General features: G+C 41.8%; 1 protein-coding gene across 1 annotated transcript in view; it reads left to right on the forward strand.

The window, feature by feature from the left end:
• The window catches only part of TNPO1 (transportin 1), a 3,819,238-nt gene that overhangs the window by 540,293 nt on the left and 3,265,873 nt on the right, over positions 1-13,072 (forward strand). The window contains exon 4 of the mRNA XM_044064437.1: positions 3,898-4,004. Coding sequence (XP_043920372.1) covers positions 3,898-4,004 — 107 coding nt within the window. The remainder of the gene's footprint in view (positions 1-3,897; positions 4,005-13,072) is intronic.

The following is a 13,072-nucleotide window of genomic DNA, read 5'->3' on the forward strand; positions in this document are numbered from 1 at the left end:
TAAACCTGTGATGTATATCATTTTAGAGGCAAGGAGGGCTAGTACTAGAAAATCTTATGCTGAAAAATGAAAAAGATTCTGTGCCTGGAACCAGTCTCAAGGGATGAGCACAGCAGCGCCCAATTTACCTCCGATTTTACAATACTTAAATGAGATGCGTCACAAGGGCCTGTCTTTTTCCTCCATTAAAATCCACACCTCAGCCATTTCAGCTCATTATAACACAGAACCTCCACTCTTCTCTCATCCACTGCTCAAGCAGTTCCTCAGAGGGGCAAAAAATTTGAGACCACCCAGGAGAGCTCCAACCCCTGCCTTGGACCTTAACTTTGTCTTGGAGAAACTCACTCTACCTTTTTTCGAGCCAGCTGCTACTGCAGACTTAAAAATTCTTTCTTGGAAAACAGCTTTCCTTTTAGCAATCACTTCAGCTAGAAGGGTATCTGAATTACAGGCCCTTATGGCAGTGGAGCCTTTCATCATCTTTAATGCGGACAGGGTGTCCCTCAGAACCAATCCATCCTTTATGCCCAAGGTGGTGTCCAGTGTGGCTCTTAATCTGTCCATTCATTTGCCAACCTTCTTTCCCAATCCACGGAATAAAGGGGAACGGATACTGTATTCCTTAGATGTGCATAGACAACTTAGATTCTGCTTGGACATGACTAAACCTCAAAGGAAATCTGAACAACTGCTGGTGACATTTGCTGCAGGAGCAGAGGGGAAGGCTATTTCAAAGCAAACCATTTCTAAATCGATAAGCCATTGCGTTCATTTCTGCTATAAGCACCATGGAAAACCTATCCCCCAGGGGATCAGACCTCACTCCACCAGGGCTGCATCTACCTCTACAGCCTTTCTCAGAGGCGTCCCTACCAGGGACATCCTACACGCTGCTACCTGGAGTTCTGTACATACTTTCTCCAAGCATTATCATTTGCCAATTTTCTCTAAATCCAGAGCTGGCTTTGCCACTGCAGTATTGCAGGGCTTTATAGCTGGCCCTAATGCTATCTAAATTCCTCCTCCCAGCCATTGCTTTGGGAATCTTCCCAAATGTAATGACTGCAACAGTGAAACACGAAGAAAATAGTACAGTTGTGTACACTTACCATAAATTTACATGTTCTAGTGTATTCACTGTTGCAGTCCTGATTACCCTCCCTCCACTCCCCTGACTTCTCTTAGCTCTACCTTTCCTTCTTCTTTGGTGCATTTAAGCTTTCTGCTTTTTGATGGAGGGGTACCATAACATATAATTACTTCCCATTGTGGGGGCACCTGTCATCTGGGGCAAGAAAAACTAAAGTAATGGTGTCGGCTGCATGTTTTATACCCCTGACGTCATGCAAGAAAAGACCGCATCCAACGCAGGAATCCAAGACTCTGGTATTCAGGGCGGCTGAGGGCTACCTGCAGGCAGATAAACCCAAATGTGATGACTGCAACAGTGAATGCACTCGAACATCTACATTTATGTGAGTGTACACAACTGTACTTTTTGAGGGCTGGTGCGTGCAGACATAATTTTTATGGCCCACGTTCTCTCAACCACGTCAGACATCCCAAGCATCTCAGAGGGGTTGAAAACTTGTGTACTGGCCGTACGTAAGCAAGACAAGAGGATTAAACCCCATGTGTAGAATACTGCAACATGGAAGAGAAGGACATCTATGGTTATGGTAAGATTTTACCCAACTTTTCTTTCATTATGAAGAGGAGTTAACTACAGAAGCTAAAGTCATAGTCCATTTAAAACATGCTTGTCATGAGTAATTTTGTGACAGTTGCTGTATTGTGACCTCATACGAGGAAGGAAGGATACCAATAAAGCTGATTAAACAAACATTTATGGTATATAACCTCTGTAGTAAATGATTTATTTATTTACATATGATAACTGGGTAATGTCCGACTGGGCCAGAAGTCTGTTTTCAGTGGAGACCCGGGGAGAAAAGCTCCAAGGAAAATTACATAATTATACATTTGTTACATAATTATGCATTTGTACATATATTTGCAATAGGAGTTCAAATGCAAGTTCATTGAAATAGAAAATACATAGCAAGAAATTTTCAATAAATTACACTCAACCTTCTCTAAGTTTATTTGGTCTCCTAAATCGGTGAGAATTTCGTATTCTAAACTTACGTACCCGAAGGATTTGGGTGGTATTTCTCTTCCTGACTTCAAACTTTACTATGATATTATTCAAAGTAGTAGAATTATTAAGATAGCAAACTATATTAATACCTCAGATACCTGGCACCCTAACTGGGTATTACTTTACTTCAATTATATTAGATCCCTTAAATTCAATCCATCCGCCTTACCTTTCTTGAGCAAAGTTAGTCTAGACAAATATAAAATCTTTTATGGCCTGAAATATAACGTTATCAGATTTCATAAACTATTGTCTTCGCTAAAACTTTTGCAGTTCATTTCCTCCAACCAATACATCTAAATCCCAATTTAACTCTAAATGGTAACTTGATAAATCTGGACAATTTCCCCCTTATTAAGGATAAGTGCATGGCAGACTTTTTCTTAGTCAAACATCTGAAGTTATCCGAGATCAGGCAAACCTTCAATTTATCCAATAAATATACTTTAATAACTAGACAAATCTTTGAACTATTGAATCCATACTATGATCATCCTGACTTATCTAGAGAAAATATCGAAATTGCCAAGGTTATTTGGAAACTTATTCTGCTAAAAAAGAAAATGACTTCCAATGTATATAAGTTATTAATCTCTATCAGATCTAACAATTTGCCAGTATTTTCTAAATTCTGGTCAGATAAGGACCCGAGTATAACTCCCGCACTAATGAAAGAGGCTTTCAAATCAAGTATTAAATATATCCCTTTTAAAAATTATTTTATCATAACTCATGATCACCAATAATGCGTATTTAACACCTGCAATCATTAATAAAATTCACCCCAACTCGTCTTCTCTGTGTCCATTTTGTAAGGATCAAGTAGCAGATATATATCACATTTTCTGGAGCTGCAAATGTGTGTACAGACTATGGTGTGCCCTTAAAGTTATTCTGGAGAAAATGGGATATGAAAAATCAACACTTTCTTGGCAATTTGCTTTATTACATATCCCTCCTGATAATATTACTAAAGCTCAGCTCAAGGTGGTGATTTCAATTGTCATATTTATCAAATATTATATCTCATTGCATTGGAAGTGCCAAGCCGCACTAACATGGGAAGGTCTAAAGGAATTGGTAATTAGGCATATTAGGGCACAAAAATATCTCTTTTATAAAGGTAATCACAAGTTCTGTTCTGAAAATTTTTGGAATGTATTCTTTGATTGTCTTTTAACCTGAAACACTTTTCATTTTTGTATTATATCTCCTTAATGTATTATCTGTTGTATATATTGTGAATGATATGGGCAATGTATAGTTGTATATAGTTTTTGTTGATGTTTGTACAGTGTTCTTCTGTGATTTGTATTGTTTGTCTATAAGATAATAAAATAAAAAGATTTTCAAAAAAAAGAAAATACATAGCAAGAAATACAATCTGAAATGCGTGTGAGAAAAATGTTTGTAGTTCATTACATCAACATTTGTCATGCACTTCAGTGTAGGCATCTTCAAGTAGCTTGGAGGTAGATACTTTTTGTACTTTTGATTGAATCAGCTCAGCTGTGATCATTGCAGTTTGTGAATTTAATACATTAAACTCCAGTATTTCTAGGCAACTACAGTGCTTCTGGACTGTTTGATGCAAGGGATAATGCTTTGTTTTGTAGATATTCTGTAGAAGGATTTCTGGGGAAACGGTTGATAAAAATACACATTGTTGAATGTCACATATTCTAAAACAATGAGCGGTGGATATTGAGTGTTTTCACTGTTTTTTCTTTAAGGGATTCTGATCACAACTATTGCCTCCAAGGGAGAGTTACAGAACTGGCCAGATCTTTTACCAAAGCTGTGTGGTCTTCTAGATTCCCAAGATTACAATACTTGTGAGGTAAGGCATTCACAGGGCTGCAGTACCTGCAGATGCGTGTTATTTGTTTTCAAACTCTTGTGTTTTCTGCTGCCTGTTAGTTTTCAAACAAGTACATTAATTATTACTGAAACAACAAGTTAGGTCTGTTTTGTTAAGAGCAGTTTTGTTGACTAGGACATCACACCAAAGTTGCTGTTTGCAAAGCTGTACAATGCAGGGCTTTTGAAGAGACGTGTGTGCTGACCTTCCCCTCATGTGGGGACTTTGCCCTCCATGTTCCATTACTTAACTATTCTGCTTTACAGATCAGACAACCTTTAAAGGGAACAGTTGGATCTTACCTAAAAGGACAGATGTGTGGCAAAACACTCCCTGAAGTATGGATATAATGCTGTAAATACAGCTTTTGAAGTCATGGCTACAGGCTCTCTGATTATAGGCGACACGCCTTGTTGTAGCTGTAAGCCCTGTTGGAGGATGTCAGAGCTCATCTCCTTAATGTCCAGTTGATAAAGACCTGCTCTTTAGGCGCCCAACACCAGAAGTATTTTTTAAAACGTTAGAGGTGGGGTTAAAGAAATGCAAGGAGTGAAACAACCTTTTCATCCCATGACATGGTTTGATATGCATTATCCTTCCAAGCCAGGGACCTTCTTTCACAGACGAGGAAAGGGGAAAGCTGCTAAAAGATGTACACAATCAAAAAGTCAATTTCAAGAAGAGAGAGAGCAGGCAGGTTGGCCAAAAGTGTAAACTTTGAGGTCTTAAGGCCCACCCCCTAATGGGGAGCAGCAGTGATTATTTGGAAAACTTCCACTCTTCCTGTCCTCAGTACACTTGGCACAAAGGGGTCCCTGAGCCCTGATAATGCTTCATCTCAGCTGCTTGGATAATTTCTTCCTGGTGCCCTTCAGGCACCAGTACTCAGAGGATGTGCTCAACATTATTAAGGCTTCTGGGATATGAGCCATAAAAAGTAATTGTTATGTCCAAGTGGAAGAAGTTTTACATCTAGTGCCAGGCCAAAGGGGCAGAATCCAGAAGCAGTACCAGTGCCTCTGATAGTTCAATATCTCAGTGAGCTGTATTCTTCATGCTATGCTTACAGATTTGTTCAAGGTAATTTCTTGGCCATTTCATCTTGCCTACCATGGAGTCTATCTTTAGAAAACTCAAGACCAGTGAAACTGTTTTTGAAAGGAGTGTTGCGCCTAAGTCCACTGAGGAAAAGGGCTACCCCATCCTCTAACTTTAGCTGTGTCTTAGATAAGCATACTGCAACCCCTACAGAGCAAACTGTATCAGCCCCTGTTAAGTACTTAACCAGGAAAACTTCTTTGCTCGTGGCCATCATCTCAGCCAGGAGGGTATCTGAATTGGAAACCTTGATGTGCTAAGAGCCATTCTTGATTTTTTGTTGAGATGGGGGTAATCCTGAGAACTAACCCTTCCTTTATGCCTAAAGTGCTGACAGAATACTCTTTCAACCACAACTTGCAGCTTCCTGTATTCTTCCCACACTCTCAAAACAAGGGAGAAAGGTACAGGCAACTTGGGTTTTACCTGCACAGAATCTGAAATTTGAAGAAAGCATGCCAATTTGTTTGTATCATTTTCCAAGAAAGAGAGTTTTGATTTCCAGTCAAGCAGTTTCCAAATTTCTGTTTCACTGTGTTCAGTTTTGGTATGCCTTTTAAAGGATTAGGCACCGACAAGGCTGTTGATACTAGGGGCCCTACTACCATGATGTTTTTTCTAGAGGGACTTTGGCACTTAAGCCATTGTGGTAGCAGCCAGCATGGTCTTTGGATCACTCCATTTCAAAGCATTGCATAGCTCTGAGAAGTATCCTATTAGTGTAGGATTGCTGCAACAGTGATCCGATGAAGAACATAATGCAGCTATGAACTTACCATAATAAATGTTAGTATAGCTGACCTTTGCAGTATTCTGTCCTTCCCACCATCCCTTCTGTCCCTTCATTATTTTTGGGCTGGAATGGGGTGCCTAAACCTTCCCATCCTTCTCCCTCCCATAATTATAAAGCTTTGGGTTTACTCAGGTCAGGGTAACGGTCAGAATACGTTTACTCCCCCCTTGCACCCCTTTTGTCCTTATGTGATCTATCACTCTTCAGCAGTTGTATTGCACCTGTCTAGTCACCCAGCTATCGCCATATTGTAGTACACGCCTAAAGTTGAAGCCCCCTTTTTTGGTGCAGTAAATCTCTGAAATGGCAAATGGTGGATGCCTGCTTTATACTGCACATGTGGTGATCCATGAAACCAGGAGTAATGCTATACCAAGGAGAAAAGTCCTGTACTCAGTGTCATGCTAGATGTTAGGATTTCTAGTGATAAAATCTCTGTAGTAAGTGACTACTGCAGCACTGTTCTACACGAACCATTAATTTTATGTTAAGCTGCTGTACAATTGCATTTTCCTTGGGTATGCCATTTGTACATGCTTGAAAAGCTTTTGTGATTGCAGGCATTAAATTATGTGCAAAGCAAAGATTAATATTGAGTGTTTTTTAATTTAGGATGCTCTCATCTTTTAAGTTTATTGCTGTATTTGTATGTGTTCCATTAGGAAAGCCTGGAGAAACAGAGAAACCATGCTGTAAGTGAGGGTGATGCAGGAAAAAAATGTATACCATTATGCAGGCATCCCATCATCCATCAGTCTTCAGGGGAGTCTCTTCCTCCTAAGTTGTTGCACAGAAAAGTCTGCTACCACAAGAGTTTGATGGGAAGGGGGCATTCAAAAGAGATACTAAAGTATACAAAGCTACTCTTCTGTCTCATAGGCCTGATGATGCCTCATCCATTGATCTGTTTACTAGACATTGATAGCATTGCCTGTTCCATCTGCCGCACTCTTAACTCCTTTAGAGGTGGATATGCAGGTATCATGTTCTACTGGGCCAAATGCCATAAGGTCTGACTGAGAAGCCACCATTCAGCAGCTATCAGGGGTTTAAGGTTGTTTGCTTACAGTCCTAACTCCGCACACACGAGTGAGTTTCAGGGAGCAGGCATGCAGTGGCTGACTGTAGGGGATGTCCTGTCATATCTATATGGTACATTTCTCCAAACAGTCCCCCACCTGAGGAATGTGTGCCCCCCCCCCATCTCCAGGAAAGTCGCACCATGCTGTGTGCCCTGAGTACACAAAATCCTCTCTACAGCCCGGGAGATGCAAACTTGTCATGGGCATGCACTCCACCCGCACTGTGCCTGGCTACTTCAGTGCTGCTTTTGCTAATTAAAGCCCATTTGCTTGAGTTGTTGTCAGGTCTCCATCCCTGTCTGGTGCAGTGCCAGAAGTACTGTGTTAGACAGTTTTTGAATGGGTTAGCTGCCTGTCAGACCACTGCCTTCTCCTTGAGATTTCAACTTTGTCATTGAAAAATTGGCAGTGGCAGTGTAGGAATCTGTTTGTCTACAGCCATTAAGCACCTTTCCTGAAAAAACGGTACATTGTAATGTTGGTCATGAGGGTGTTGGAGTTAAAATTGATTACTTTTCCCCATAAAGACAGAAACCACAGAGTTACTGAAACACAAACGTGATATAATGCCTTTTATTGGACCAGCATAGGTTTTACAAATATTTGACCTTTCAGATTAACAGGGGTCCTGCTTCAGATGTAAGGCACTAACAGGGCTTTTATTTCCTCTTGTGCCAATATTTCTTACTGGCTAAGAATAATGTTGGAAAGCACCCCCCATGCTGACATTTTTACAAGTGCCTTTTTTGCCCTTAAAAATAAAAAAAAATGTCCTTCCTTTTTCTAGACACAAGTAGATTTTAAAACACTTTTGTCAGTAACTTAACTCCGGTGAAGGACTGCTTTTATTGAAAAAGTTTGAGGTGAGTAATTGTAAATTCTATGTTAGAGCAATGACTGGTATTCTACTCTGTTTCAATTATTTAGTTTTCTTTTAGTGGCCCAGCACGGCATCTGTCTTAATGACAGTGTAAGCCTTAGAGTCTTTTCTCCCTCCCAAAATGATACCTGAGCTGGCATTCAGTCTTGCTGTTCAGCAGCCCTCTTTTCTTTCTAGTTCTCAAAATAGACATAGATTTTACATCTTGTAGATGTCTTTAGGTAGCTAAGATATTACATCACCCAGACCACCTTTAGTGAAGAAGGATAAAGCCCTGAGGCCCACTTGATCAGAGTTCATATAAGGGCTTAGATGCCTACTGAATGGGGAAAGGGAGGAATGATGCAACTTTGGCTTGATCCCGTGGCTGAATTACTGATGGAGATTAGTGATCATGTTGAAGTACTGGCTTGGGGAGAGGGCAATCTTTGAAGGGTTATGTCACCCATGAAAATGAGCATCTCACCCTAACACCTGTTGAAAACCAAACCCTGTGATGGTATGGACATGCACAATAAGGTTTGGATTAGTGATGGCTCCACTCTCCACTTTCTTGCTGCTGTATCTTAGAGAAAGAAGTGGGCAGTATTTCTGGGTTACCATAAATAGGAGGATGTCCTCCCTTATCTTTCCCCGGAGTAAATCGTATCAAGTAGGAGTTGAACACCGTAGCGTGAGTCATTCCTGCCATTTGAGGAGGAGATCTTGGGCTTTATTCTCCTGAGTAAATGTACAGCACAGGATCCAGGCCTGATGAATTTTGCTGCCAGTTTTACTTGCCATCAGCCACAGTCTTTGTGGTGGCATTTGCTTTACTAAAGGGTGGTCTTTGGGTCATTGGCTTATTTGCTTGAGTTTAACTGGGTGGGTGAACTTTTCTGAAGTCACAGTTGTGACCTGGGTCTAAAGACAGTGATGGTAAATAAGAAAAATGTTAATTGCAAAGCAGAAAGTGAAGCAATGCAAAATTGTTAAAAAAAGAAATCTAAGTAAAATAAACATTGCAGTGTGCATTAGCATGAGCAAAATACAAGGAAAGGTCATTTTCTAAGTGAATTAGCTATGGTAGCGTGTGTATGTACATATATGTACATATTAAATAAATATGAAGAGTTGGTGGATGATGATGGTGTTGTGCCCTTATTGTCAGGCCCTGCTGTGGTGGACAATTCCACCATTGTTTAAGTAGGCCTTCCTTCTTCCTTCTTACTTCTGAACCTGTCCTAGATATTGATGACAGATTCTTCAGTAGATGGTTGGGGTGCTCCCCTCTGTTTCTACACAAGTACAGCAGTTGAGATGTCTCTTAGAGAAGGGGGCTCCATATCAGTTATGTGGAACCCGGGGCAACCTTATAGGAACACTTGCTTCTGGGTGCTGTCCTTGTCCATTAACTCATTCACCCCAGAGCAGCTCAGAAAATGCTGCCAGCTTACTTCCACCATAGGAACAACAGTGCAACCTGAGCTCATTTTCAGATAATCCGTTTGTAATACCATACAGAAAACAAATTGTCATGTTTCATTGTTACAGTCATCACACTTTGGTTATCCTGCCAGGGGTAGCCCTCAGTTGGCCCGAATACCAGAGGCTTAGTATTTCTGTGTCGGTTGCTGTTGCTCCAGGACTGACGTCAGGTCATCAGTGGTATAAAATCAGGCAGCCGATGCCATTACATCAGTCTTTCTTGCTGAGGAGCCCGAAGCAGAAGCAGTTCGCATGAGTGCCGGTTGGCCGCTACTGAGTTTTCATTTCCGAATTGAAGTTGAAGTCTTCTAACGCTAAGTACCCCATTGGGGATCCCTTTTTCTTGCTCTAACCGATGTCAGAAAAAGTTAACAATTGTCTCGCCTGTCGAAAGCAAATACCACACCGAGACTTCCATTCTTACTGCATCACCTGTTTAGGCCCAGACCACTACGTCCCTTGCTGTCGCTTTTGTGATTTGTTCAACACCAGAACTATATGTCGTTAGGCTCTTATTGTAGCTAGATATTTTCGCTGTCAGTCCTCCAATTCCAATATGGCTTTGGTAAACCATCCGACTACTGATCTTCTGAAAAAGCGTAAAGATAGAGACAGACCGCACGGGTTCAAAACTGCCGACGACGCTTCCGTTAAGCTAGTCATCAGTTCTCCGGTCCTCAGTGAGGTTCTTTCGCAGCCCCTGATGCCCGCTTCTGTGGATTTGCAGGTCACTACCGAAACCCTTTCGGAGTCTGGTATACTACAAGACTCTTCTTTGATTAAGGATCCTGCTGATGTCTCTACCTTGGATGGGTCTGGAGCTGCTGAACAGGCACAGGCTTCCGAGGAAGTTCTGCACTCTACTGATACTCTACACAAACTGACGACTTCTTTTGTATCTTCAGTTCTTTCTAAAACTACCGAATTTTTAAAGCCCAGGGTACAAGCCATGCCCAAAAAACTGACCCAAGCTCAGGCACCTGCTTCCATGCCTCAATTTCAAATGCTTAAAATGGCGGAAGACCTAATTATGCTTATTAGGGGAAGCCAGGCTACCCCTTCCAAAAGAAAGAGAGACTTGTCCCCAGTAGTTTTATCTGAACAGGAGTCCAATGACTCTAATGCTTTTGAATATGAAGACATGCAATCCCTGTCTGCTTATGAGGATTCTGATGCAGAGGAATCCATTCCTTCTGCTTTTCCACCCAATGATTTTTCATTTAGTGAAACCCTACATACTTTAAGGGAGCATTTCCAGTGGGAATGTCAGGACTATCCTCAGTCAAAAAAAGAGAGACAGGGAGTTCTTAGATTTACCACAGCACAGACCTTTAGCCATTCCTCCCGTCCTGGATGTTGTGGGTGATGTTTTTATGGAATCCAGTTTTACTCCTGACACCCTTCGTCTTGCTTCCAGGAAACCTGACAGGTACTACAGAGTCCCTGACTCTCTCAAATTCCTTTTCAAAAATCCAACTGATGACCCAGAGGTCATCTCCCAAGGACCTAAAGGAATTAAAGCAACCTCAGCTAAGAATCCCACCCCCTCAGACAGGGATTCCCGAGCTTTAGACAGATGGGGTAAAAAAGTATACACCTGTGCAACTCTTGCTATTAAAGCACTAAATTGTCAGTTCCACATGCTGAAATAGCAGCAGCATACCATAACTCCTCAAACAAAAAATATCTTCCTTTCCTGCTTTTGCAGAAAATAAAGAATTACAAGAGCTTATGCATTCTGCAAGCCAAGTTACCAACACACATTGCAGTGTGGCTTTGATGCTCTAGAAGCATCTTGCAGGGCAGCAGTCCCTGGTTCTGTCCATAGAAGGCATGCTTGGCTTAAGGAACAGACCTTGCCAGACAATGTCAAATCAAAACTATTGGACGCACCATTGAACAAAGACCATTTGTTTGGCACCAAGGCAGAAGAGGTCTTAAAAAAGATGGAAGAAAAAGCTAAATATATGCAGACAGACTTTATTTTTACATATCCAGCCACCAATGTTCAGTAGGCATTGCTCCTCCAAGCACTGGTCCTTTCCAGCCCCCTCCAGGCCAGCTAAGCCCAAACCCAGGGGATGCAGACCCCCCAGACGGGAGTCCCAGGGAATGCAGAGATGTTGTTCGTGTTTCACTGTTGCAGTCATCACACTTCGGTTATCCTGCCAGGGGTAGCCCTCAGTTGGCCCGAATACCAGAGGCTTAGTATTTCTGCATTGATTGCTGTCGCTCCCAGACTGACGTCAGGTCGTCAGTGGTATAAAATCAGGCAGCCGATGCCATTACATCAGTCTTTCTTGCCGAGGAGCTCAAAGCAGAAGCAGTTCACACGAGTGCCGGCCGACCGCTACCTGAGTTTTCATTTCCGAAATTGTAGTTGAAGTAGTCTAAAGCTAAGTATCCCATTGGGGAACCTTTTTTCTTGCTCTAACCAATATCAGAAAAAGTTAACAATTGTCTCCCCTGTGGAAAGCAAATACCACACTGAGATTTCCATTCTTACTGCGTCACCCGTTTAGGCACAGACCACGATGTCCCTCGCTGTTGGTTTTGTGCTTTGTTCAATGCCAGAATTACATGTCATCAGACACTTATTGTAGCTAAATATTTTCCCTCTCTATCTCCATATTTTGAAATGGCTTCTGTAAGCCATCCAACTACCAATCTTCTGAAAAAATGTAATGTTAAAGACAGAGATAGACTGCACAGGTCCAAAACTGACTATGCTTCCGTTAAGCTAGTCGATAGTTCGCCAGTCCTCAGTGAGGTGCTTTCGCAGCCCCTGATGCCTGCTTCTGTGGATTCGCAGGCCGCTACCAAGACCCGTTAGGAGTCCTGTATGCCGTGAGACTCTTCTTTGAGTAAGGATCCTACGAATGGCTCTACCGTGGATGGGTCCGGAGCTGCTGAGCAGGGTACCGTCTTTCGAGGAAGTTCTTCGCACTACTGATATTCGACACAGACTACTTCTTTTGTGACTTCAATTCTTTCTAAAACTACCGGGATTCTAAGGCCCAGGGTACGAACTATGCCTAAAAAACTGACCCAAACTCAAGCACGTGCTTCCATGCCTCAATCTCAAATGCTTAAAATGGCGGAAGACCTTATGCTTATTAGGTGAAGCCAGCCTACCCCTTCTAAAAGAAAGAGACTTGTCCCCAGCAGTTTTATCTGACCAGGAGTCCAACGACTCTGAGGTTTCTGAATACGAAGACATGCCTGTGTCTGTTTATGAAGATTCAGATGCAGAAGAATCTATTCCTTTTGCCTCTCCTCCAGAGGATTTTTCATGTGGTGAAACCCTACATACTTTGAGAGAGCATTTCCAATGAGAATGTCAGGATTATCCTCAGTCCAAAAAGAGACTCAGGGAATTTTTAGATTTATCACAGCAAAGACCTATAGCTATTCCTCCTGTCCTGGATGTTGTGGATGATGTTTTCATGGAATCCATTTTAACTCCTGACACCTTCCCACCTACTCCCAGGAAATCTGACCGGTATTACAGAGTCCCTGACTCTCAAATTTATTTTCAAAAATCCTACTGCTGACCCAGAGGTCATCTTCCAAGGACCTAAAGGAATAAAAGCAACCACAGCTAAGAATCCCACCCCTTCGGACAGGGATTCCCGAGCTCTAGACAGATGGGGTAAAAAAGTATACACCTCTGCAACTCTTGCCATTAAAGCACTAAATTGCCAGTTCCACATGCTGAAATACCAGC

The sequence above is a fragment of the Protopterus annectens genome, chromosome 2.part2 (assembly GCF_019279795.1).
Source record: "Protopterus annectens isolate FY-2018-M chromosome 2.part2, PAN1.0, whole genome shotgun sequence".
Lineage (NCBI taxonomy): Eukaryota > Metazoa > Chordata > Ceratodontiformes > Protopteridae > Protopterus > Protopterus annectens.